At 49.8% G+C, this 27,527-nt stretch overlaps 1 protein-coding gene across 7 annotated transcripts; it reads right to left on the minus strand.

The window, feature by feature from the left end:
• Window positions 1-2: 2 nt before the first annotated feature.
• On the minus strand, window positions 3-27,527 carry PI4KB (phosphatidylinositol 4-kinase beta). 7 transcript variants are annotated; one of them, XM_070467332.1, is made up of 15 exons: window positions 27,111-27,527; window positions 26,068-26,162; window positions 19,987-20,159; window positions 18,492-19,428; window positions 13,815-13,859; window positions 11,151-11,378; window positions 10,046-10,273; window positions 8,021-8,130; window positions 7,330-7,434; window positions 6,718-6,841; window positions 5,732-5,997; window positions 2,334-2,466; window positions 1,986-2,106; window positions 1,266-1,328; window positions 3-884 (listed from the first exon to the last, which is right to left on the minus strand). In XM_070467332.1, the coding sequence occupies exons 4-15, from the start codon at window positions 19,398-19,400 to the stop codon at window positions 703-705; spliced, it is 2,514 nt and encodes an 837-aa protein (XP_070323433.1). In that variant the 5' UTR covers window positions 19,401-19,428; window positions 19,987-20,159; window positions 26,068-26,162; window positions 27,111-27,527; the 3' UTR covers window positions 3-702. The 7 variants fall into 7 exon arrangements, with proteins under 7 accessions (XP_070323433.1, XP_070323434.1, XP_070323431.1 ...); XM_070467333.1 differs by lacking the exon at window positions 26,068-26,162; XM_070467330.1 differs by lacking the exon at window positions 19,987-20,159.

Raw genomic sequence — 27,527 nt, forward strand, 5'->3', positions numbered from 1 at the left:
GATGGCTAACTAAGGACTTTATTTCAAACAAAAATTAAAAAATTGAGAGCTGTCTCCCTGGGTGTGGGGAAGGGATCAGGGCAAGGAATTCCCGAGGCTAGGCCAGTACCCTCAGACTGGAGGGGCTGTGATCACTCCCTTCCTCACTTCTGGGATGGGGGACCTCAGCAAGTGCAGGACCCTATGCCAAAGCCCACCTACCCAGGGGAACTCGGGCTAGGGCTCAGTCCCTGGGAGGGGACAGTCAGGCAGCAGCATGGCCAAAGGCCAACCACAGGATTAAGTCCTAAGTACCAAGAACCTACTCTCTTCTCCTTCCTGGGACCCAGAATACATGAAGAGGATGGCCTGTGGAAAGAACCTCTCGGACCCTGGTGAGGAGAAGCGAGGCCCCAGCGCCCCCCACATTTATCACTTCTGTTCTCTGGAGGGCAGTGAGTCCTGGAGTCCATCTGGTGGTAATACTGACACAGCTGGGGTGGTGGCAAGGAAGCCCCAGTCAGTCTGGACCCCACAGCTGGCTCTCCCCACCTGCCCTGGCAAGTTCTACGGTTACCACATGATCCTTTGTATTTCTTGCCTTCCATTTCCCTTGGTGGATGGCTGGGTGGGTGGGGCTTCCTGGCTTAGGGTTTCTCCAAGGGCCTTCCCAGGGAGGGTCCCCTGAACCCCCCCCCATTGCGCTGGGGCCTGAGGAGAGTATCACATGATGCCGTTGGTGAGGTACTGGAAGCCGTCATAGAGTTTGGTGGTGATAGACCGCATACTGCCGTCCACCATCTGCTCCACCAGCAGCTGGAGCTGCTCCTCAGTCATGCTCATGTGGAACCTCTCCTTGAGGTTGCGGATGGTGCTGGAGCCATGGAAGCAAGGAAGCTGAGAACCTGGGGGCAGCAGCGAGGAACAGGGTCACAAACAGACAGGAGGGAGGGGCAGTGTAACAGTAGAGAGCCGGGCTGCCTGGTGCCCCTGCCCTCCCACCTCAGATCACTGACAGCATGGACGCAGGTCTGCTTGGGCAGAGAAGGGAGAATTGGCGGGAGGCCCTGTCTTGAGCCCCTTTTCATCCCACACACCTAAGTGCCTCTAGGTAAGGGCACAGGGGCAGAGGAGGGCAGGGGGTCAGCACCGCATCTCCTCCAGGGAAGGGTGGAGGGAGCAGTCTTAGGACCCAGAGGGAAGGCTGGGAAGAGTCTGGGGAGTGGGCCCTGAGCTGGGCACTTATCTGGTTGCAGGCCTCTGCCTATGCTACGTCTGACACTCACAGATGACCTGGGCCACCGTCATCACGGGGCCAGACGGGGATGCTCCTGAGCAACGGCGACAACCTGTGGGGTGGGAGCAGGGATGGGGAGGAGGAGACTGGCAGCTTAGACTGGGTGGACACCAAAGCCCTGAGGAGGAAATGGGGATGAGGGCTCAGAGAAGATGGGAGAGGAGGGATCCTGGACAAAAGACTAGATGGCAAGGCAGTGAGGAAACAGCAATGAGAGCAGATAAAGAGGAGAGAAGAACACGGCTCGGCTCTGAGCAGAAGGGGTGAGTATGGCCAAGGGAAGGGGTCTGAGGATAGGGCCATTGGAGGTCAGAGGCCAACGGGTAGCAAGGTGGTGACTTTTGAAAACACCTGAGTTGGTGAAGAGCCAAGCGATGGAAGGAGACAAACTCAGAGCTGGACAAAGGATGGGGAGACAGGAAGAGACCAGGAGGCAGGAGATGGGACTCCTTTTTTTTTTCCCCTTAGTGCACACAGGAGGTAGTTTCTGTTGCCTCGGCCCTCCCACCCTCCAGGACTAGCGGTCAGGAGTCGGGAGGAGTATGTGGAAGGAGGAGCAGGGCACTGGTTCAGAGTTGGGAACCCCACCCCCAGTCTTGAGGTGGACTCAACTCTGGAGGCTCCACGCCCCAGGGCCCCAACATAGCAGGAATTCTGAGGCACTACAGGTCCCACCCTATCCCCAAACATAGGCTTCTCCCCAGCCCACCTTGCTGCATGATCTCTACGATCTGCACCACCTTATCCATGTGTTTCCGAGCAGCGATCAGCCCCTGCAGCATCAACATCTTGTAATAGTTGAACATGTCGCCATCCAGGCCGCCCATCACCTTCGAGGAGAGAGTTGTGTGTGCAAGGGAGCTCACAACTTCCTCCCTTAGGTAAACGTGCCAAACTGTGTTACTTGCCCATCTCTTATCAGGCAGGAAGCCTCCCAGGACATCCAACCTCACCCTGACTTATTCCCATTTCTGATCTGTTTGTTCCCACTTGCGGGGAGACTACCAGCTCCCCCTCCCATGACAGAACAGTGAGGCACCTCTCCTTCCTGACTCACGTCCACAAACTCTGTGGTCAGCTTAAAGGCTGATGTCTCAAAGCCCAGGTTTCGGGGTGAGCTGGATAGGATGAAGCCAAAGTCGATGTGGATGATGTGGCCTTCTGCGTCCAGTAGGATGTTCCCATTGTGTCTGAGGAGGGGGCAGATGAGAGGAAGAGACAGTAGTAAGTCCGATTGAGGTGGGAGCTTAAGCTGCAACACACTGGCCACATGACACCAGGCAAGGGCCCTGCCACTTTGCCTAGAACTCTGGGTCCAACCCCTAGAACCCAAAGCTGGCAGTAGGAAGAAAGGAAATTAGAAAAGTAGACTGCTAACAAAGGCAATGGGGTCTGACTTGCTATCATTAACAACTTAATAAAATAGCTTTAAGATTATCCCCATTTCCCAATAATCGTGCTTCTAAGCACCCAATCCCAATCTAGTAGAGAACTGGGAAGCTAGAAAAGACAGCCTCTGCACTCTGTCCAGCTGTCACAGAGGCCAAGCACTTAGCTTAGTGGGAAGCAGCCAGTTACAACCTAATTACCTGTGTTTTGTTTGTAATTCCCATTGGCCCACTGCAAATCAGAAACCCCACTGGAAGGGAACAGCAATCCCAGGCTGAGTGGAGTTTAAATGTAAAATAGTGTGTGGGCTTCAAAGAGTCAGCTTTAACTGTTTGGTAAAACCACTTATGTAAAAAAATTCCCAGGAGGCAATTCCTACAGGCTAGCTGCATGAAGAAGCTGCTAAGTCACGTCAGTCGTGTCCGACTCTGTGCGACCCCATAGACGGCAGCCCACCAGGCTCCCCCATCCCTGGGATTCTCCAGGCAAGAACACTGGAGTGGGTTGCCATTTCCTTCTCCATGAAGAAGAGAGAGAGATAAATCCCAGGTCTTTGTGATTCCCACATGAATGGCCAGTCGGAGGGGAACAATTAACATGCTAAGCATGTGAGGCCTGGCCCATAAGGGACCTCCTCAGAGTCAAAAGAGGCTTTGTTAGGCTAAGAGCTCACAGTCTGAGGCCACCTTCTCTGGGGTTGGGTTGACTGGCCTAAAGAAGAGGGACAGAGGGAGAACCCAGTCCCACCTGAGTCCTTACCCCTCTGGGGAAGTGTAACAAATTCAGCAACACTCAATCTTGAGAGCCAGAAAGCCCCAGGTGTGCTAGTCCAGCCTCTCATTTTACAGGTGAGGAAACAAGCTGAGAGAAGAAATGACCGACTTGTCCCAGGTCCCAAGCCAGTGAATGAAGGGCAGTTCCTCCTCTCCTTAACTGCTGGAGCGAACTCCAGCTGCAGGGGCCTCATTCTGAAGCACTTGAGGGGACCTTCAGCTGCTTCCAGTTCGGGGCCCCCTTCACTGCTGACGCTTCTCTCCAGTGGATGAGTCCATTCAGGACTTAACTACATCTATTCTTTTTTTTTTTTTTTTTTTTACATCTATTCTTTTTTGAGTTATTATGAAAGGTTTACCAGCTGCCCGTCTCTGCCTCCACTTTTAAAGGATGGACTCTCGTCTTTCAAATATATTAGTTTCCTAAAGAATAGCCCAGAGGCCTGAGCATCACCTGCTTCCCTGCCCCCACTTACTCAACGCAGGGGCTCAGGCTCTAGGCTCTCTGGGCCCTGGATTCCAAATCCTGACTCTTGAGGGACAGTCTAAAGCTTGCAACCAAGCTTTACTCAGCCATAAAAAAGGAATGAAATAATGCCATTAGCAGCAACATGCATGGACCTAGAAATCATCACATTAAGTGAAGTCAGTCAGACAAAAAGATAAATATTATACGATATCACGTCTAGGTGGAGTAATAAGTGAACTTATTTACAAAACAGAAACAGACTCACAGACACAGAAAATAAACTTACAGTTACCAAAGGGGAAGAGGGATTAACAGATACACACTACTTATATAAATAAAAATTTATTGTATAGCACAGGGAAGTATATTCAATATCTTGTATTAACTTATAATGGAAAAGAGTCTGATAAAGAATATATATGTGTGTCTGTGTACATATATCCCTGTGACTCGGATGGTAAAGAATCTGCCTGCAATGTGGGAGACCTGGGTTCAATCCCTGGGTTGGGAAGATCCCCTAGAGAAGGGAATGGCGACTCACTCTAGTAGTCTTGCCTGGAGAATTCCACAGAGAGGAGCCTGGTGAGCTACAGTCCATGGGGTTGCAAAGAGTTGGACACGACTAATCAACACACCCACACACACACATAGTTGTTTAGTCACTAAGTCATGTCTGACTCTTTGCAACTCCAAGGATTGTAGCCTGCCAGGCTCCTGTGTATACCTACACACACATATACATATATATACATAACTGAATCACTTTGCCATATACTTGAAACTAACACGATATTGCAAATCAACTATACTTCAATTTAAAAAAATAGTCAGGCGTCGCAGGCACTTAACAGATGCTGGATTTCTGATAAGCGGCTCTGTCGGTGAACCTTAATGTGCTGCCATACCACTGGGGACCCTGGAAGCACAGGCCACTGAACTAGTGCTTTCCCAGGCAGCTGCCCTAAGCCCGCTGAGAGGCACAACTCACAGGTGCATTCCGAGCACTGACCCCGAGTCACTGTCTGGAGACGGTCTTAAAAAACAGGGCCTCGAGGGTGTAATAACCTTTGTATGGTATGTTGTTCACCTATGTGCAAAGATGAGCTTCCTAAAGGTCACATGATACTGGCAGAAATGGCAGCTCTAGGCAAAACAACAGGTACTTGAGTTTTGGAAATCATATGCTGGAACCAGGAGAATTCAGAGCTGGGAGTTTCAACTTTGTGTTCACCATGTCTTTCACATTCATCTGCTCCTTTCTGCTCTTAGTCTCTACCAATGCCCTCACACCAGGCCTCATCACCTCTTGTTTGACAGCTGAAGGTCCATTGATCCACTCTTGCCCACAGTGCCACAAGGCACACTCACTCAACACAGACCGGCTCACGGTATTTCCTCTGCCTGCAGAATAAACCTCCTGAGCCTCATGAAGGCCCTACTAATCCAGCCTCAACTTACCTGACATTACCGCTACTACGTGCCATGCAGTGTGGCCCACGCTTAAATGACCTCAAATTGTTTCCTCTGCCTGGAACATCCTTCCTTTCCATCCACAGCTTTCTCTGTCCTCATTCTCCTTTGTCTTTCAAGACTGCATGCTCAGACCCTTGCTCCTCCCATAAATGCTTCACTTCTTTGCCCCTTGCCTTAGTACTTGTCAGTCTGCCTCCTTGCCTTAACAGAACAGCAATACATCTGTCTCCGCCTATAACATGTTGTTTCTTTCATCTTTACATCTTGGCAGTGGAAGGTGGTGATGAATAAATGAAGAAACAGAGGAAACCCTGGAGAAAAGCTAAGGATGAGGGACAGGAATTCACCTACCTGTCCTTGACCTGTAGCAGGTAGCAGACCAAGCAGTAGCCAGCACAACTCTGCACAAAATTGCGCTGGGCACTGAGGAATGCCTCAGTGGTGTAACTGCCATGCTCCTGTAGGAAGTAATCGAGCAGGGAGAGCTGAGACTGCTTCTTCACCTGGTGTATGGATACAGCGTTGACCACTGGTTCAATCATGCCACTGTCGGCCGAAATCACAAGAATCTTATATGGCTTGATCCACAGGGGTACTCGCTCCTGTTCCCAAATGGACTGTGAGGAAACACACAGTGGCATTAAGACTCTAAATGAGAGGAGGAGGCTAAAATCCCTTCTGTTCCCAACCTCAGACAGTTCCCATCCTTGGTGGCCTTGAATTCTAGGCCATCAAGTAAGTAAAACCCTGTAAACCCACTGAGGACCAGGAAGTTTTGAAAGGAAATCCAGGGTCTGACAAGACACAGGGTGGCATGTAGGAAAAGGCATCTTATAGAGAGAAGTTCAAAAGAGGGAGAGGAGAGGAGACCTAACTGTCACATCCCAGGCAGGGCAAGTGGGAGCTATTAATCCAAGTTCAAAAAACTGGGAAAAAGACCAAGAGATTTAGGTTCAGAGAAATCTCCTCCAGAAAATGAAAATACTTATATCAAGAACTGACTAAACAGGTGAATTTGCTTGTAGGCAACCACCCTGGGGGGTCAGGGATTGACATCTCAGCCCACCGCAAACCACTTGCTACAAATCAGTTGGGAGTTTTTTGATCTGTGATCAGAACAGGTGCCAGTCACAAAAGGGCCACAAGAGATCGCTGTGGAGCTGCTCCTGAGACTTTACTTCTGGGGAGAAGCACCAGCTTAGTTCAATGAAAATCCAACTTTGGCCTAGGCAGGGAGTTGGTCCCCAGCAGAGTTCCCTGCAGAAGGACCTGTGTGATCACCTCAGGTGGGCTACAGGTAAGATGAGTTTCCCTTCTTTCTCCCTCCCTTTTCTTACCTGCAGTTGCTTTAGCACCTGGAAGGCCAACAGCTCCTGCCGAAGGTCATCCCCACACTTGACAATGACTGACAGGAGCCGCCAATTGGGGAGATGGCCATAGGGGGATCCCTCTCTAATGCGCCTGTGAAGAGAAGCAAAAGTGTCAAGGGTGATGCCAGGCTTCCCTGGTGGTCCAGTGGTTAAGAATCTGCCTTGCAATGCATTGGACATCAGCTTGGTTCCTGGTCCAGGGAGATCCCATGTGGGATCTTGCAACTAAGCCCCATGCCACAACTGCTGAGCCCATGTGCAGCAACTACTGAAGCCCACACACCCTAAAGCCTGTGTTCCACAAGAGAAGGCACTGCAATGAGAAGCCCACGCACCACAACTAGAGTGGCCCCTGCTCTCTGCAACTAGAGAAAGCCCGTGTGCAGCAATGAATACCCAGCACAGCCAAAAAAAAAAAAAAGAGCAGGGGGTGATGCCAGGTTGAGGACAGACACACAATTTCTATAAAAAATTCATATCAAACCCCCCTCAAGGTAAGGACTCAAGACTGCCTGAGGCCTGATGGATTTTTCAGAGGAGACTGACAGAATATGGAGGGTGAATCCCCACCCAACTCACCGCACTTTCTCCTGCCAGGGCTCTTTAAGAGCAACTGCGGAAGGGTCTTCTGGGTCTCGTTTGAAGGCTGTGGGGGTGTGAGCCAGCTGCTCCGAAAGGCGCCGTCTAGCAGGAAGAAACTGTATCATTTGCTTGGAGGAGTTACCCCAGATCCTCCTGTCCCTGTCTATGCCCGCATTTCCTGCACTGTTTCCTTGACTCTGGGCACACAGAGATAGAAACCTGGGCTGAGAGAGACTCATGGAAGGAACACACCACTGATACCTCTCTGCTCACCTGGTGGTTTGTAATCATGCTAAATGCAGATTAGCAGCCCCTCACCATTTTCCTACCAAGATTCTGCATCAGAACAGATACAGCTCCAGCATCTGCATTTCCCACACCATCTCCTCCTTCTCTGAGCAATGTGTCTGACACACGTGTCCTCTGTCTTCCCAGACCCACTCTGGGAAACACTCAGACCTTCCTCTGGTACTTTGATTCCTTTGGAGTCCTTTTAAAATTTACTTTCTGTAGTAACCCAGTAACTTCCCAGCCCACATCTTTACTCCCTCTAGTTTGATGGCATCAGGACAAGGACAGAGTAAGGAGGGAGGAGAGGGAAGCTAAAGGCTGACAAAAAGGAAGGGAACAGAGACAGGTGGCGCCTAAGAGAGGGGTGAAAAAGGAGGGCCACACAGTCTGGCCATACCGGATGTCACCTGCTGCAATGAACACAGGCTCCTTGCTTTCCTGGCTGGTGATGCTGTCCACGGAGAACTGGGAGATGTTGTCACAGCTGTTGGTGTGCACTTCAGGGAGCTGGGGAGAGCAGGGCACTGCCGGTTCAGAAGTGCTAAGCACAGGGGCGCCTCTTCCACCTTCTCTTCAGATCACCCTTCATGCTGCACTCTCCACAGCATGACCAGTCCTCCCTTTCAAACTCTGCTCCAAGAAGCCTCCTCAGGTCATGCATCTTCTGGACCCCACACTATTTAGGTTCCCCACCCCACCCCCAGACCCTCTAGCAGTGTTTTTCAATGTGTCAACTATAGCTGCATCAGAATGACCTGGAATGCTGCTAAAACACAGATCCCAGGCCACCATTGATCTGAATTTAAATGACTGGGAATGGGATCTGGAAAAATGAATTCCTAACAAAGCCTCCAGAAGACTTCCAATGCATTCAAGTTTGCAAACCACTGCCAGGACCATCACAGAAAGCTGAACTTTCAGCCTTATGCTGAGAGCTCCCCAAGGCCAGGAATGCAATCTTAGGGTCCAGAACAGACCCTCTCCAGGCTGGGTTCCTCTCAGCATTTCTTTAAACTAAGCCATCCGATCTTTTATTTCTTTGGGTTGTGCTGGGTCTCTGTTGCTGTGCAGGCTTCCTCTTGTTGCTGCGAGCAGGGGCTGCTCTCCAGCTGCGGTGCTTGGGCTTCTTACTGTGGCTCCTGGGCTCTAGAGAACAGGTTCAATGGTCGTGGAACACGAGCTTAGTTGCTTCGTATCGTGTGGGACCTTCCCTGGCCAGGGATTGAACCTGTGTCTCCTGCACTGGCAGGTGATTTTCTTTAGCACAGAGCTATCAGGGAAGCCCTAAGCCATTCAATCTTATCTCCTCATCTCTCTCTAACTATAAAATAACAGACTCTAAGGCCCATATCAAGTCCCGTCTTTTCTCCTTCCTTTTACCAGTGCATTTCTCCTTAACCCCATTCGCCATTACTGCACATTGCTTTGTTGTGTACCTTATATATATATATATTTTTTCCTCTTAAATGTCCGCATCTGGTCTCCCCAGTTGGATTGCCAGCTCAAGTACAGAGTCTGCCTTTTCACAAAGTGGAATCTGATTGGGTCATAGCTCTAACAGAATCCTGTTCTGGTTCCCTACAACCCCAGAATGAAATCCCAGTTTCTTTCTGCACTTACAGGATCCTTCTTATATCCGGCCCATTTTGGCCTCTCCAGCCTCATTCTTTACCACTCTTCATCTCATGACCACACCTCAGAGCCACACAAAATTTCTTTCTATTCTTAAAATGGACCAAGCTCCCTTGTGTCTTCTGGTCTCTGCATGAGCTGTCCCCTCTGCCTGGAATACTCTGTCCAGCTAATTCCTACCTACCTCCAGGTCTCAGCTGAGATATTACTTCCTCCGGGAAATTGTCTGGGGTGTGTCCAACCCCAAGTCTGGAATAAGCGCCACGCCCACCTGCAAATGCTCCCCTGACACCGAATTCTCTCCAGCACAACCTGGATCACACCACATTACATCTCCCTGCTGACTGGCCTTGTTCTCTCTCCTATTAGGTCACAAACTCCTTGCAGGCAGGGGCCAAGCCTTGTTTACTAGCACACAATACTCAGAGTGGGCAAAAAGAAGGCCCTCCATAAATATTCCTTGAATGAACAAACATATGACTTATTCTTCTTTGCTTTATATAGCAGGTGTTCAACATACATTTTGATTAAATTTTCCACTCTCCCCTGGGCTTAGAAGTTCTTCCTTACGTTAAGCCTAAATTCTCCTTGCAGGAAAACAAGCTCCACCTGAATCTATTCCAGACTAGACCTGTTCAGTGCTTCCCCTCTCACCCCTGTCAATAACTACCCCACTCATTTGGGCATTTGCTCCAGCCTGCCTCAGGGAGTTTTGTGTTGTCTCAAATACAATGAAAGCGCCTGGCGAACAGATCCTATGCCCAGTACTACTTCCTTGGAGCTCCCTCACCTCCACCTGCAGCTCGCCTATGTCATCCACTGACCAGGCCTCGTCATCGTTGTCATAGTTGGGCACAGTGCTGAAGCTGCCTGCCCGCTGCTCGTGGGTGATGCCGCATTCGGGCAGGTTCTCTACAGACCGGGTGCTCCGAATTCGGTTCTCGGGGATCCGGGCAGGGACACTAGTGGTGTCGAAGTTTTCACATTCGAGGACTTCCACATAGATCAGGTAGGGAGCCTGGGGGGATAGTGAGAACAGTATTTGTAATATACCTCTACCACTGTTCCCCCCAATACTCAACCCTGGTAACAGTTTGTCCTGCTACCCACCCCTGCGCCAGCCTGCCTCCATCAGTCCCCAGACACCAGGAATGCCCTACTTAAGGCAGGAACTGATCCTATGAATACATATATAAGAATCTGGCTGAGAGTATATCGGTCTAGCAAATGTTCAGCTGAGCTTCAAAATGTATAGAGGGTGCACCTGACCAAAACCACCCCAAACTATCAATTACCACCCATCAGAGAGGCCTGAATGCCTCTGTGGGCTTGTCCTCAAAACAGAAAGACTAGGAAAAAGCTGGGCACTGTGTCAAACAGGATTCTAATCTTCAATACGTCTTCTGGAAAAAAACAAACAAACAAACATCTGAACCATTAGTACTCATTTCAACCAGCATACTGCTTGAGCTAATTCTCTCCAACGTGAACTGGGCACCTTTCTCTCCTTCTCCCTGCCCACTGTGATCAGAAAAGGTCTTAGAAACAAACATTTCTCTACTTTTATTGTTGCTGTGCCGGGAAAGCCTAAGAGTTATGGAAGGGCTGGAGAAGAGCTCCCAGAAGGACTAGAAGGAGGTGAGGAGAGTGGCTCTCCTCTGAGGCAGAGCAGGAGGCCAGCTGAACACATCAGGCTGCTCTGGTCCAGAAAAACAAAGCCCAAGAAGAGGCACAGGCGGGCCCTCAGAGTCACAGCAGGGCGGAGGTGAAGTCAAGGCTGACAGGTGCGCATGAGCTATGGAGGAGCTCAGGGTGTCGGGGGCTTCCCTGGGCCCACACACAAGCACAGGAGGGGAGTCAGCTGAGGGGTCTGGTTGAGGCCAGAGCCCACCTACCTTGTCCTTAGAGTTGAGGACGACAGCCTGGGTGTGGGGCACGCGGACCACGTGGTGGTCAAAGCCGGCAGTGGGCAGCCAGACTCGGGCGGGGAGCTTGTGGTTGAGCAGGGAGAGCTCTGAGATCAGCCGCTGTGTCTTCTGCTCCTTGGTGGGGAGCGTGGCCAGCCGCTTGCCAATCGCCATCAGGGACTTGATGAATTCTCGCTCAGGAGCCAGTCTGACGGGCTACAGGGGGGTGGGGTGAAGTAAAAGATGGTGAAGAAACCATAGAAAAAAGTGGTCCTCCCACTTAGTCACGACTAGACCCGCAGGCCAGGGGTCCCAGTGTCTCCAGTACTCCAGGGAAGGGATATCTTCCGGCCCTGTCAGGAGATCCCACCCATGGCCATCAACCTGAACTGGGAACAGGCAGAAAAGCCAGCACTGCCCTTCCTCACAGGCTGCTTCTTGACGGGAAGGGGGTATGTGATTCTGGGTCACTCGGTGCACCCCACTGCTCCTGGACTTGAGTTCCCGAGGAACTGTCCCAAGGCTCCCAGACGGATGGGAGGGTGACATCCAGAGAGGTCAGCCAAGGGCCCAGGCGGAAATGCTGCTCACACCTGAAGCGCTTCACCCATCTCAGGAACGAGGCCATCCCTCTCCCCACCAGGATCCCTGGGCTGGGTCTCCACCAGGCCCACAGAGCTCCAGAGGGGAGCTGTGAATCAGTACCTCCCCTTTCAAAGGAGGATTCAGTCCATTTAAGTGACTTTTGCTGCTTCCACGGCATTCCACCTGTCCACCCCACAATCTCTCACCGAGGGTCAGTGCGCATGCAGGGTATGAGGCAGGATGAGCAGACTTTGCACTAATGAGGCAACAATCAACGGGGAAAGAAAAAGCAGATGGGAGGTTGGGAGGTGTGTGGAGAAGACAGCTCCTTTCAGGCCCTGGTGCCAGCCCTGAAGGCCGGTCTTTCAGTGATTCCTCCTTGGATCCTCTTCCCCCACCTCTCAGGGACCAGGCCACCCACATTCGCTCCCTCCTGCGGGCCTGGCTGCTCACGCTGGGTACTTCATTCTCAGAAAGGGCAAAGTCAGTGTCGGGAGTCAGGCGGGGATGGGGAAAGAGATGGGCTCAGCTAGACATGGAGAAGGGCTCCATTGCCAGCTTAAGTCCTTCCACCTTAAGGGGCATTTTATCAAGCTGGCCACCCAGCTCCCCGGCCCATCTCTCCTCAGCTAGGCAAGAACAATACCTCTTCCTCAAACAGAAACAGGGGTATCCCACTCACCAGGCTTCTCTCCCTCTTTGTATGTCATGCTCAGTTTCCCGAGTGAGAATTTCTACCCTCACTCCCTCACATTGCCATAAAGAGCTTCTTTGGAAAGCTGGGCAGTACCAGGCCCACCTCTGCATGTGCTCAGAGCCAGGGTTCCGAGGGACAGCTCAGCTCTCAGGCTCTATCCCCAGGGGGCTGGCCCAGGGCCCCACACAGTAATGAAGACCGGGGTGTCTGAATCAGTCAGGAATGCTTTGGGAGGCAGGGTTGAAAACGAGATAGACAGGAAGACAAGAGAACTAGACCTCTGGTCCCTGGAAATATCCTAGGGGCTTCAGAGAGAGAGAGAAAGAAAGGAAGAGGAAATCTGGAGACTCACTCCTTCATTCATCCTGATCCCCTAATCCATCCACTCAGGTGGCAAACGGTCATGGTCCCAAAGACCCTCCACCCCAACCAATCCATAGTTATTTCAGATTAGAAACAACACAATTCCTTCCCATCCTCAATTCAGCCTTCGGGCTGGGAGCCCCTAAATTACGTCAGCATGTTGGAAATACGACCCCAGGCCTCGAGAGAGAGGCGCTGCCACATGGGAGGAGAGAGGAGTCACGACTCAAAGGGGATCAGCACAGCACAGAGAAAACTGATTGCGAAGACAAATCAAAAGTAAAACGTAAAGGAACCATCCAAACTCCCAGAGGGTCCTGCATTTCCTCTCACGTCTCTGCCCAGCAACAAGGTCCAAGACCCTGTGGGACCGGAGGGTCAGGGGTTAGTCCAGGGGGAACAAGAAAGGAGAATGAGGGTTAAGAAACATCCCGGGCAGGGAGCTGGGAAAGGGAAGAACTCGGACCTGGAAGAAATGTGAAGTTAAAAAGGACACCGGCTGTGGGGACATACAACTTTCCTTCAGGCCAAATCCTGTTTGCTTTTCCAGTCAGCTCACCCAACATGGGGCCTGGCATTTGGAAGACACTGAACAAGCATTTGATGGTCTGATGGCAGAAGCCACAGGGAAAGGGTGCTGGGTGGGAGAAAGAGGATCCTGGGGGTTTCTGCCAAGCAGTTCTTGGCTTCAATCCAGGGGTAAATTCTACCTCTCTCCCAGCTGTTTGCTCTGGAGAACCAGGAGCTGGAGGCTGAGTTGCACTGCATCCCAGCTGTCCTGGGAGAAGGATCAACAGAGCCTCCTCAGCCTGGGCTCAGAGCACTGGCAACGAAGACCAGGGGCTCCTCCAGGTCTCGGAGGCCTGGAAGTGAGGGGCTGAAGTCCCAGGAAGAAAAGGCAACTTTTAACTCCAGCCTTGACCTGAGGACTCAGAAGACCTGGGGACGGAGAGGAAATGCGGCCATGGGGGGAGCCTGCCACCCAGTCCCAGCCTGGCCCCACTTACGGAACTGAATGAATTATCAATACTCTCGGTGCTGGAGGAGAGCTCCTGGGAAAGGGCCGGAGGGCAAGGGGAGAAGAAGGGGGCAGGGAGGGAAGGGAGAGAGACAAAGGCAAAGAATTTAGCTCCAACCTGGATCATAACTGTTTCTCTTATGTAGCTCTACCTTTCTGCTTTAATGAAAGAAAGTCAGCCCACAAATGCCACTTGCCCAGATTCTTGACATTGTGGAAGATGCTAGAAGGCTAGAGCAGACCTTGAGGTCAGAAGGGCTGAAGAGGTAGTGGCCTCTGCTTTTCATTTCCTGCCCTTCTGTTCTTGCCTGTACAAGTCTTCCTTCTAGGAAAAAAAATCCTACAGCTGCATCCCTGAAGGAGGCAGGTACCTCAGTGTTACAAAGGTTTCCTGATTCCTCTTTATTCACTCACATGCTCTCAACCAACCCCTTCTCCATGGAGACCACCATTGAGACTGAATTTAACAAGCTGCATGGCCCCCATAGCAGAAATCCCATGTTCCTCCAGCTTCTTGGAGACATCGAGGAGGAAGCAGAAGAGCTAACCTTTTAGTGTCAGGTACATCTCCTCTCTAATCAGCCTCATTACCACCCTGGAAAGCCCAATCCCACTCTTGAATCATGTGATGAGGGCTAGCAGGGACCCAGGAGCATGAAACATCTGCGCTAGGTGCTGCTGGGAGTTAAGGACGAGTAACTCTCTTACCTACCACACTTCTGTAGGCTTCCGATCAGGGTGTCTCATGTGACCCTCAATAAACTACAATTTTTGGATGTAAGTTGAGAAGCCAGGTCGCAACTGAATCCATCTGAGAAAGCTGAGTGGCTGGCTGCTCCAGAGCGGCTGTCCTAGCCCCAGTTCAGGGGAGTTAGCTAAAACTCACCCCATTCCTATGTCTTACTAGCGTCTGCAAGCAAAACAGGGACAAGGACTGGTGCCGAGAGTCACTGAGCGGCTCTGCGGCACTCGTGCACAGGCCCGCCCTGGCTTCCGTCCACCAAGGTCTCCCGGGACAGGGAGAACGGGCAACACGGGCGCACAGTGCACAGGGAGGGAGGTCCTGGACTCAGCGACAAAATCGGAGCGGCTCCCAGGGCAGGAGGGCAGTGGACACTGAGCTGCTCTGCAATCAGAATTTCAAGCATCTACTTAATTCGATTCCACAGTTTACATTCTATTCCAGCTGGAGGCCCTCTTGTCGGGTCTGTCTTTAAAGAATCTGGGGAGAGGGGCACTTTGAGGGAGAATTCAGGCTGAACACTCCCCCAAGGCCACAGCTCTTCTGCTTGGGGGGGAGAGGTGGTGGGAGGGAGCACCAAGGCAGCAAGGGCGCTCAAGTTGATGATGACCTGCTGGCTCAATCTCTACCCAGGAGCTGGGTGGGGAAGGAATAGTAGGCAGGATATGGGTTCCACAAGCCCCGCTCCAGCTGCTTCTACAGACAGGACAGTCCTGTCTGACTCATTAACAGCCTTGGGGGCAGGGAGATACATCATGAACTGCTCCTCTCTCCTCCTCTGGAGACTTGAGTCACTCAAACTGAGTCAGCTCTAAGGAGAGAAGCTTGAGGCCAAGAAGCTGACATCACAGTCTATTGGGCTGGAAGGTCTCCTGGGCTTCCAGTGTGATAAGCACATTTCTCTGTACAAAGGTTATAGCCCTGAGAAGACAAGGCTGATCTACATTAAGTGGGGAATCGTGTGGGGTGGGGGTAGGATCTAAATCACTGTTCCTTGAGCCACAACCCTAGGCCAAAATAATTACCATGTGGTTACAACTGGAAAGGAAAACTACCTGAACAACTTAAGAGTTCCCTAAGTTGAGAAAAACTGCTCTGAAGGGTTGGGCTGGGGTGGGGGAATGGGAGGAGGAATAGTAGGAGATGGGAGAAATCAATGCTGGAGCCCTTTAATTGTAAGGGAGAGTGTAAAGGATTCCTCATTAAAAAATAGAACCCTCTGTGAGATGTGGGCAGAGAAGAACTCTGCTGGGAGACCCTAGGCAGGAAGAGACTGCACAAGCACCTGGGATTCTTCTTGGAGGCCTCCCTTCACCTTCCAGAGGTTCCCTGCTGGTGATGGGAGCACAGTATTAAACTCAGAACCCACGGGGAAAGCCAGAGAGGGCGAGCAGGGTATCTCTCCTTTGAGAGTCTCTGTTCAGACCTTAGATAACTATGTGCTTTGTTTTAGTGAGCTATATACTTCCTCCTCACATGCAGGAATCCACATTTCAGGAGAGTCATGAACTCCACCAGAAAACCGCTAGAACTAATAAATTCAGTTAAGTTTCAGGATATAAAACTGAAGAGTTACAAACCAAACAACTTCCCAGGTAATGGGATCTCCCTATTACCTTGTAAGTTCCTGGAGGAAAGGACAGCATTTTATCCTACAGCCCCCACTGCCTCCAGCACAGGGCTCTGCAGTGGACAAGCTCAAGAACTATAGGCTGAGTGAATAAATGCTGCATGACAGGGGAGATGGAGGATTAGAAGAAAGCAAGCCAATACTTGGGAGACAAAGGCCTTGGAAGATGTATCTCCGAAAAGTCCAGGGGTTTGGAGAGACCTCTGTGCTGAAGACTTCAATGCTTAGACTCCTGGTGACTCTCACTCTCACATCTCCTGGGGAGCCACAGTGGATTCTGGTGTCTCTCTCTGCTAGCACCATATAACCCGGGAGTGGCATCTCCTTTCGTCCCTGGATCTACTGACCCAAGAAAAAGGAGCCAAGTTGGGAAGAATGGCAGCTGGAGAAGCCAATCTAGAGAATTTAAGCATTCACAGAATACCTGTGTCTCAGCATCACCCCAAATCCCATCCTAGGCAGGAGTGAGCTGCAAGAGGGATTAAGGATCAACACAGAGTACAAAAAGCTCGAGGCCTCAGTTTTTCCGGTCCGAAGATGAGTACTACAAAATGCCTGTGGAGTAAAGCCACGAGGCGCCTGACACGAGGCACCATGGGATTCACTTACAGCTGCTCACACTCGTATCACTACAGGCCTGACCCCCAGAGGAGCTCCCAAACCCTTCATGACCTTAGTCCCACCAGCTCTGGATGATTCTTCTTGCTCTGCAACAGCCTCCCTTCATGACCCTGGGCTTCCTGCCAAGCTCAACCGGAAACGAAAATGGTCCATTCTGGTTCTGAGAACAGCTGGGCCCTGCCTGTGCCTGGGCGTGGAAACCTTCATGGCTAAGGCCTAGGCTGTTCTTCCCCGAATGGACTCTGACAGCTGAGGCTGGGTGTGACAGACACCGGTTGAGAAACTTGAGCCAAATCATCTAACCTGTTTCCTCAGTGGTAAAATAATACCTGTCTCTTAAGGTTGTTGTGAGGATTAAATGTAAAATATTTGACATGATGCTTGGCACGTACTAAGTGCTCAATAAATGTTAGCTCCTTTAGTTTCACTATTATCATAATAAAATACCAAATTTCCAGACAGACCAGGCTCTGTACTCTTTCCCTCCTGCCTTTCCCTGCCCTAGTCACTCTGACCTCTTTACTTGAAAGAAGTCTCATTGTATCAAAAATGTGGGTGGGTTGTGGGCCCCAGAGAGGCAGATGCCAGCACCGTGGCTATACACATTCTCCAGCAAGTGCAAATTCCTTGGTCTTTTCTCCCTTCTTCCCTAAGACTAGGCTGGCAGCCAGATGGGAGCCTGGCTGGTGGGGAGTCAGGGGTGGGGTAGGGACCGGGGGACCATTTTCTGGCTGGGACATTAGGTAAGTCACTAATACTTGGTTGTTCACTGGGCAAGTTTCCCTGCTCTCTGTCCAGATGTGGAATAACTGGTGTGTATGAAGCCTGGAGTGCTGCATCCATGGGGTCGCCAAGAGTCGGACACGACTTAAGAGACTGAACAATATGACCAACTGATGGCTTATCTCACCCCCATCCTATCCTAAATGGGACACCCCAACTGCTGCTTTCTCTTCTTAGGCTTCAGGCCCTTGACTCGACACTGGGTGTGCCCAAGATTTACTGCGTATCAGGACTGCTTCCCTCTTCTTTCTGTGCTTCTCCCAAATGACATGGGAAAGAGACAAGCAAGACAGCCCTTCCCCCAAGGAAAGGCAGGTGGGAAGGCATTCTGCAGATGCCTCAGTGATAGGGAATGAACCTTACCCTTATGTCAACAAGGAGCAGGATCTCCAGGGAGTGAGGGAGAGGGATTATGAAGAGCAGTGGGCAGGAGAATGAAGCTGAGGTTCTACTTATCATCTCCCCTCCCCCAGCACGCACAGAATTCACACACAGAACCCCTCTTCCTCCCCGCCATGGTTGTTGCTCTCAGAGGTCCTGGTAGATATCCCAGGGTTCAAGTCAGGCTGGTGGGGGTCTCTGCCACAGTTCTCAGGAAGTAAGATGGCAGTGCAATTTAGTGAAAACCCACTGGACAGTCAGGAGTATCAGCCTTGCTATTAAGCTATACGACCTGAGGCAAGTCACTTTATCTCCCTGGGTCTCTGAGTTCTTTGTAAAATGAGGCAGCTGGAATACATGAATCCTAAGTCTTTTTCCATTCTAACATTCCATCTTTAACTGGTGAAATGAAACACAGGGAAGGAGTGAAACGGACAGAGTAACCCTGAACCAGACATCCTGTCTCCAAGCCACCTGGCTTGCCCCTCCGTCCCGCCCGGGAATTTTACCTCATCCTCATTCTCCACTTTAGGGTTGCTGGCTGTTCGTTTCAGGTTGCTGCTGAGACTTATGCTGGCAGTGGCATCTGACTTAGAGCGCTGGTGAGTCCTTTTAGAGGGAGACAGCCCTGTGTCGGGGGCTGGGCTCAAGGAGGGCAGCTCCCTCTTTCGGTGAGCGGGCTTCAGCTCATCTGAGAGGATCAGCTTCCGCAGCTTGGTCCCACGGGAGTGTCGCTGAGTGGAAATGTGCATGTCTGAAGAGTAGGCCCCCAGCAACAGAGCACACTGGAGGGAAAAGTTAATGCTCTGGCGGCAGCGGTGGACTATGTAGGGCTTGATGGCATCACCCACGTCCTCATCCATGTGAATGTACATGTTAAGCAACTGGGGCAGATAGAAGTCCACATCCTCATTACGAAAGCAGAAGAGCCGGTTGCCGATGTAGGCCTGCACCCCAGGCTCCTTGGAGTTATACAGGTATGAAATGGCCATAGAGATGTCAAACAGTTTCGACTCAAACAGCCTCAGCAGCCAAGACTGTTTGGCCGAGTTGTTCTGCCGCCGCCTTCTTGCTCCCTTGGCTGTGCCTGAGGCCACTGTGGCCCCCATCTCATCTTCCTCCTCCCTTATCTGGGCAGGTGGGTCGTCCAGGCAACGGATCTCGCTGTCCACACCATCCCCATTGACCAGCTCCAGTGGGGTGCCTCTGCTAGAGATGGCCACACCTCCATGCAAGAGCTTGACTTTCTCCAGCACCTCCTGGCAGGCCTTCTGGGCCACCTCAGGGTCAATCACCGAGAGCTCCCCGACCCCCTCCGTGATGACACTTAGCAAGGAGCCCCCATTATTCCCTGGTGGGCCAGGAGCGGGCTCAGAAGTTGGCTTCAGGGGGGTAGGCTCCACTACCGTGTCTCCCATGGCCACAGCCAGACTTTGAGCTTCCAAGCTGAAGGAAGGAGGGAGAAAGGAAGAGAAAGGGAGACACACATACACACACCATTAGTGGTGCTGACCTCAGGTCTGGCCCTCACCAGGAAACCTTCCCAGGCATCCCCTCTCTTTATGTCTTCCGGGACTCATTCAAACTCAGATGAAAAGTCATCCCCTCCCAGGAAGCTTACCCTGACTCCCTCCTTCCACCTCCCACCCTTACATTACTCTTCACTCCTTCTGGGCTCAGTTACTCAGCTTAGCCTCTGTTCTTAACTTGTATTTGCAAAATGTTGCTTTATGTGTGTTACGTTTATATAGGTTTACAAATTCTTCAGGTAGACTGGGAAGCAATTCTGGTCTTAATTCTCTTGTGCCCAACTCTTCAAATGCTTTTCTCCCTTCATGCTCTTCCCATATCTCCCTCAAATGCCTTGCCAGTAACCTTTATTTTTGCCTCTTTAAACTGTATTTTCTTCCTCATATAACACTCCATACACAGGTCCTGAACATCTCACCTTTATTTAGCGCTAAAATCTTGATGTGTTTTTCCAGTTACAGATACTTTTCTTACCTTCTCTTTTAGACTCAAAGCACCCAAAAAATAATGGCCAGCAAACACCACACCAGGCTTTACCACGAAGAAAACAGCTCAGAAAGAACCATCGTCAACCCTGCTGAGGTGGGCCATTTCTCTGCTTGTCTGAGCACATGACATCGTGCTCCCTTCCTCCAGTGCTGTGGCAGCTGAAAGATGGTGGAAAAACTCCTGAACTTGGGAGTCAAACAGGCTGAGATTCAAAATCCTGGCTCTGCCCGTATGTGTGTAAACTTGTGCAAACCACCTATCTTCTATTTGTTTCCTCAACTGTAAAATGGGAGGAAACATGTCTATTTCTTAATGTTACTGTGTATTAACAGAATGAGTAACTTTATGTGTGTAAAAGGAACTAACGTGTCTGTCCCTGGCACACAGTGTGTGTGTGTGTGAGTCACTCACTCGTGTCAGACTCTTTGCGACCCTATGGACTGTAGCCCACCAGGCTTCTCCGTCCATGGAATTCTCCAGGCAAGAATAGTGGAGTGGTTTTCCATTCCCTTCTTCAGAGGAACTTCCCAACCCAGGGATTGAACCCTGGTCTCCTGCCTTGCAGGCAGATTCTTTACTGTTTGAACTACAAGGAAGTCTAGTATAGGCACACAGTAGTACTCTACAAATGCTGCTGCTGCTGCTAAGTCACTTCAGTCGTGTCTGACTCTGTGTAACCCCATAGATGGCAGCCCACCACGCTCCCCCATCCCTGGGATTCTCCAAGCAAGAACACTGGAGTGGGTTGCCATTTTCTTCTCCAATGCATGAAAGTGAAAAGTGAAAGTGAAGTTGCTCAGTCGTGTCCGACTGTTAGCGACCCCATGGATTGCAGCCTACCAGGTTCCTCTGCGCATGGGATTTTCCAGGCAAGAGCACTGGAGTGGGGTGCCATTGCCTTCTCCGCTACAAATGCTAGTTAAATCCTTATCACCTTAAAGGTTAATAAACAATTCACGTGCACACACCTATGTTGTTTATAAGGGGAGGGACTTATTTAATACTGTTACTCAAGACTCTTCCAAAACATTTATGTGAGTCCTCTCCTATCCCAACCCTACTATTCCCCATTCTCATACAAACACTCCAAGAACTGGAGGGGCTGTGAGAAGACAAAAAGATATCAGGCTGGAGGCCACCTGTCCAGAATGTCCAAAGGAGAAGAAAACATACAACCAAGGGATCAGAAGGAAAGTCAGTGAGAGAACACTGTTGATAAAAGCCACTGCCTTCCTAGAATGATTCTTCAGAGACTCACCAAATCCAGATCAGGAGAATCAGTGCAGAACAGGAGGAAATCTCAAAGCAAGGACTGGGAGGGGTACACTATATTAATGTCAGATTGATGCAGCTCCAGAGTCTGGCTGTAGGTAGCAAAGGACTCAAGAGGCCTCGTCACAAAAATACAAATACCGTGAGGCACGTCACACTCAAGAGCATGAGCAAGAGGAAGGCAGAAGCAGTTGTGGAGCTGGAAGGCAGGTAATTTCCAAGTGATAGTGACATCAATGAACCTGATAAGCGGGGTTTGACCCTAGTGAACCCAAGTAAGTGGAAGGAGCCTCAAGATACAGATTCTCTAGTCACTCTGCAAAGCCCAAGTTTCCACTGCTACTCTTTCAGTGCCTCTTGAACCTCTGAAATGTTAAGACTCAAGGTTACCTTCGTCTGTCCAACATATATAGTCCAGCTTGCTCTCCCCCACCAGTCAACCACTAACATTGTGCAGGAAGATGGATGGAGAACTCTTAAGTTCTCAAGGAGTATTAAAAAGAAAAAAAAAAAGGTGACTTCAGTTTATTTTTCTCCTAATTCTGTCAAGCAAGGCGTTCATCCCCCAATTAAATTTCTCTGATGCAGTCTGAGACTGGAATCGGCAAGAAGGTGGCAACTCTTTCACCATGCTCTTTCCCAAATGAGGCAGTGACCTCTGAGCAGTAGAACCAGCATGGCTGCCTCTGCCCATGTGGATCTGTCTCTACTGGCAACTGTGGGCTGCACAGGAATAATAAGAGGGAAGTGTGAATCAGTACCTGCTGCAACTCTGTGGCACACTGCACCAGAGGGTTCTCAAATTCCTCAAAGTCAACCGGGACCACTACTACCCTTTAGGTCTGCTTAGACACTCACACAACAGACTCAAACCACTCTATATAACCAATTCTTGTTTTTCAATCTCTCTATGCTTGGCACATGATTCTCTTTTCCTCTACTCCAGAGATTTTCAAGACACCAAAAGCTTCTAAAAGACCACTTTTCAAAACTTTCAAGGGAAAAGAAGTTCAGACATTCTCCCACATACAGCATTTCAGATTCTACTAGGAAATGCAGATGATCTGGAAATGGGCACAAGTGGGATTACTACTGGCACCAGGGAGGAAACCAAGGAGGCCATCATTTCTTTTATCCCAGGGTTGAGCTAGAAATCCCACATCACAGTATTTAGGGGACTTACCCACTGAACAGAACAGGTCCCCCATTTGACAGCCTTTACTCCCCAGGGAACAGAAAATGTCAAGAGGAGGAGGAAAAGCAAACTCCTCTCCTGGAGAGGGCAGCTCTGCCACTGGAAACCACCAGACTGGAGCCTGGCCTCCCTCCTGGCCTTCCTGAGTCTCAGGAACTGCCTGCCTCTGAAGCAAGTCATGGGGAAAAGGAGCAGCTGAAGGAAATGTAGGTTGTTTTGGCAATTTAGGCAATAAGAAATAAGAAATGGATTTTTCAAAACCTAACTCCAGATACGGTCTTTAACATCAGTTAATTCATTCTGAAATACAAAGAAAATATAGCTTTGATAAGTAACTATTCTAAAGAGAGTGAAAGGACTAGAAAGCAAAAAAGGAAGAAATGGTTTCTGTATTCACCACCTTTCCCCTTTTAAGTCAGAGAACAAGAAAAACCCCAGAGAAGAAAATTCAAACCTTTAATATCAAAAGACTCCTATGGCTCTCAAGGACACAGACAACTGAGGCTCCACATTTCACATTGGGAGCCTAAAGTGGCCTTCCGGTGAGGCTAGAAGGGAACTGAAGAGGTCTACCATGACCCAGACTAGCAGCTAGCTTCTTGGAAAGGGGTGTGTGTATGGGGGGGGGGACAGAGAATGTTGACAACCAACTGGCTCCACACTTTATGTCTGGGCAAAGAAGGGACTCCTCAGGTGAGCATCAGAGGGTTCTTCTGGGCAGAGCAGAGAACAGCAGTGAAGGAGGCCAGAGAGGGACATGTGCATGTCTTCTGTGACTAAGCATCGAAGTCTACAGATTTTGGGGGTAGGGAACGCTATCACTTAACCTGGCTTCTCGCTTCTCATCACCTCAAAAGATTCTAGACAAGCAACTCTCCACTGGCCTCCATGAAATGACTTGGTGGATTGGTCTCTGCTAGGACAAGATATAAAGAGCCCCAAATCAATTTCCTCACATAGTTAATCACCATCGCCTTCTTGAAATCCTTTTCCAAGAACTAGATAAATATGACTGCTTCAGATCAATCCTCATGTTTTTAATATGTTCCTGTATTTTCATAGAATGACCCTTAAGAGATCATCTTATTGCTCTACCTCCAAACAGAAAGGTGAGCTCAATTTTCCATTGCCTTTTAAAAGATCCCTCTGGAAAAAAAAAAAAGATCCCTTTGAGATGGAGAGATGGATCATGTGAACTGGAAAAAAGAGTAGTGGAGCCAATATGTTCATCCTACAAGGTAGGTAGTTAAGAGAGGCTATTAAAAGTTAATGGGGGAGAAGGCGAGGGTGGGATGTTTCAAGAGAACAGCATCGAAACATGTATATTATCTAGGGTGAAACATATCACCAGCCCAGGTTGGATGCATGAGACAAGTGCTCGGGCCTGGTGCACTGGGAAGACCCAGAGGGATCGGGTGGAGAGGGAGGTGGGAGGGGGGACCGGGATGGGGAATACATGTAAATCCATGGCTAATTCATTTCAATGTATGACAAAAACCACTGCAATGCTGTAAAGTAATTAGCCTCCAACTAATAAAAATAAATGGAAAAAAAAAAAAAGTTAACGGATAGGGTGGGCGGTGGGAGGGAGAGGACATACGTATACCTATGGCTGATTCACACTGATGTATGGCAGAAACCAACACAACATTGTAAAGCAATTATCCTCTAATTAAAAATAAATAATTTTTTTTAAAAAGTTAACGGAAAGAAAGTTCAAATGTCATTTAAAGGTATTCAGGCTTCCAGTAGAAACAAAAACAACATATAAACAAGAGGTATGAATCTTCTAAAACAGTCTTCTTTTGTAATGATTAATAAACCAAAAAAACAGAGGAACAAAAATTTTATCTAAAGCTCTGGCAATAACTATCAGAGAGAAACACTAAAATAACTAAGAGGTTATCTCTAGGAGTAGGGATGAAGGGAAAGGGACTATTGATTTTCATCATAAATCCTTTAAGTATCATTGGATTTGTTACCAAATGCACATGTCTTTTTTTTTCACATGTCTTTAATAATAATTTTTAAAAAGAAGCTGCTCTTCAAAAGGGACTCCTAATCATCCTAAGCTGCCTGTTCTGCTCCTGAGGACTCCCTCCTCATGTCTCAAAGTCTAACTCAAACCTTTCTTTAAGGAGGTCTTAGCTCATCCTTCCCTCTTAACCTCAATGGTAAAAATGGAGTTTGAGTACAACCTTTCCCTTGTAGAAACACAGAACCAAGCCTTCAAACAGGCTCAAGCCCTACCAGGAACCAGGTAAATGCTTAACCAAGGCCCCAAGGCATAGTGGCATCAGGGGATAGGGTAGGGAGAGCAGGGGTCTCAGGGAAGTTAAGTCAATATTGATTGAGGTGGAGAAATCTGTTCAGGGCTCTAGAGCTGGTATAAGCAGATACCAGCCAGACAGCCCAAGCCAGCTCTGGGAGCCCCTGCTGAAACAAACAGATGGCAAAGAAAGCAACCTGTACACTCCTCTCTGAACTGTTCCTCCCCACCAGAAGCTCCAAATGCACTTGAAGTAGGCTCTCTCCGGTCTCATGCCACTTACTGAAAGGTCCCTCTCAAGCTTCTTCCCCAAATTAGACAATTTCAATTTGCTGCTTTGGATAGTGTTCAGCAAATGTGTTCTCACGTAGTATGGACCCAGCTCTGAGAAGGAAGCAGAGAAACTAAAAGGAATACGACTTCTCTTTAGGGGTGCTCCCAAGGAGCAAAGCTGCTCCTAAAAAGGGGAATTATGAGACTGGACACTGGCTGGCTAATGAGGAGGCAGACAAAGGGGGAACCAGGAGAAGGCAGCATGATTACTTTCAAACAGGCTTAGAGTAGGAAGATGAAGGGAACTTCACGTGTCCTTTTCACTATTGGAGGCCAAGAGTGAGACACGGCATACAGGTGAACAACTAGCTTCCTAAGTCCCAACTCACTCCAAGTGTTCTTTTCCAGCCAGTTTCCTCAAAGGATTTTCCCACAAACGTACTTTATGCCTACAGAATCTGGAGTTATGGCTCAAGTACAAGAGGAACAGCAAAGCTGGTCAGCAACTTAAAGCAGTGGGGAACCAAATCAAGGCAGATGAAAGAATCAGGCCTGGAGCTTGCCTTTCAAACTGATTTACTCCCATGGTTGGAGACTAGAAAGGTTCAACAGAGAGACCAGAATGAAGGAAAATTCTCAGAACCACTGAATCACTACTAATAAACACCTTGTGTCTGAGGAACCCAGTGTTTTGTAAACAAATAATGAAGTCAAATTCCCCCCCCCAAAATAGTGCCTATTACTGTACCTATGCCTATAGAGTCGACTATTTTCCCCAAAAAAGTCACGCTAAAGGTCAAGAGAAGAAGTCACATCCTGACCCCAGGAGTCCTGATTCTCAATATATAAGCTCTTTCCATTGGTTCATGTTCCTTTTCCCAGTCACCCCCTGACCAAATCCACTCCAGGCCTAAGCTCTTACAGAATCAACCAAAACCATTCTAGTAAAGCCACAGAGAGTAAACTGATTCCTCTTAGGGGTGGGAAGACACTATATTCTGTGATCCCTCTAAGACAAGCCTAAAATTAAATTATCCAAAACAAAATTTCTCACAACCTCATTCAGTTTCCACGCAGGCCTGTTCATTCCTCCAGCAAAGTGTAATCTGATAGGAACTGCTTCAAACTTGCTCCATCCTTCTGAAACACCCTCTGTTCAGAGAAAAGCCTGTGACAGCTGAGGCACCCTCTCCTCCCAACACATCTTCTTAGCTCAAGGTTTAGCTGATCCTGAAATAAGTGGTATGTAAAGGTAGAGTGACAGAGAACACATAAGGACCACAGGGAAAACAGTACCACAAGGATCAGCAAAACCCCTGAAACTCGAGGGAGGTGTCAAAGCTGGAAATCCTGAATGGGAAGGAGCACCGTCAGATCTCTCTTCTACAGGAACAAACCTCCAGAGGTTGGGAGATCTGAGGAAGGGTCGAGAAAAGCTAAAGAAAGTTACAGGAATCATTAAAGTACTCTAGAGAAGAAAGGATTAAGGTCAAAGCAGAATGTAAACAGTCCTTCGGGAATGATGGCGAGGGCCTGAGATCCCTTAAGGAGAAGGAACAGATAATTCTTGGAAGCCAGGAGCTGGGTGGGTGGGTGGCAGTGAGGTAATGGAATCAGAAGCAGCAGAGGAAGAGACGGCCACAGAGGATCGGGAACCAAGGGCTGGGGATGCAGAGACATCGGAGTGAAGGGGCAAAACAGGAAAAGGGATACAGGCGGAGGCCGTGGGAAAAGAGGCTGGGGCACAGACAATGAGGAAAGACAAACAAGGATGGACCCTATAAAAGGCATCGTGATGTGGAAAGGCTTGACGACTTAAGAGAAGATAATTCGGGACGGAGGCAACAGGGATAAGCGTGAGGGAGGGGGGAATCCCCGGCAGAGGGAGGAGCTAAACAGAAGAGGAAGCCAAAAAGCAGAGGAGGACCCCAGGCTCGGGAAGAAAGGGTGGAGAAGGAACCCGGGGTGCAGCTGCCACCGGGAGGACAGTTTTGTAGTCGAGCCCCGGTGTGGGGGCGGGGGAGGCTGTGCTGGACAGGGTGGCAGAGGGACCCTTTCACACACAGGCCAAGGGGCACTCACGGGGTAGGAGTCGCTTACCTCCGGGGGACCCCGGCGGAGGGGGTGCGGGCGGTCGGGGTCGGGCTGCCGACACCGCCGCCTCAGCAGCAGCGGCCGCTCCCGGGTTCCATTGGCCGCCTGCGCTTCCCTGACAGCGGCCGCGGCGGCTGCACCAGGCCCCGGCTGCGGGGCTGCCCTCGGCGCCGCCTGAGGGGGCCTTCGCGCTACCGCGCGTTCGACCGGTCCTCACAACCTTCTCTTCCTCCCTCGCACCACCAGGATTAAAAAAAAATAAAATAAATTCCTCAGCAGATCTCGAGTTTTCTTCTGAATTCAGGCCCTTCGTGGGCTACGCTTTCTTGCTACGCCGACGCTCAGGACCCTACGGATCCCATAGTAATCTAAGGAGTCGAGTGAGCTGCCTGAAACATGCCTGTTCAGAAATAGAGAAGGGGG

Source organism: Odocoileus virginianus, chromosome 5, assembly GCF_023699985.2.
Source record: "Odocoileus virginianus isolate 20LAN1187 ecotype Illinois chromosome 5, Ovbor_1.2, whole genome shotgun sequence".
NCBI lineage: Eukaryota > Metazoa > Chordata > Mammalia > Artiodactyla > Cervidae > Odocoileus > Odocoileus virginianus.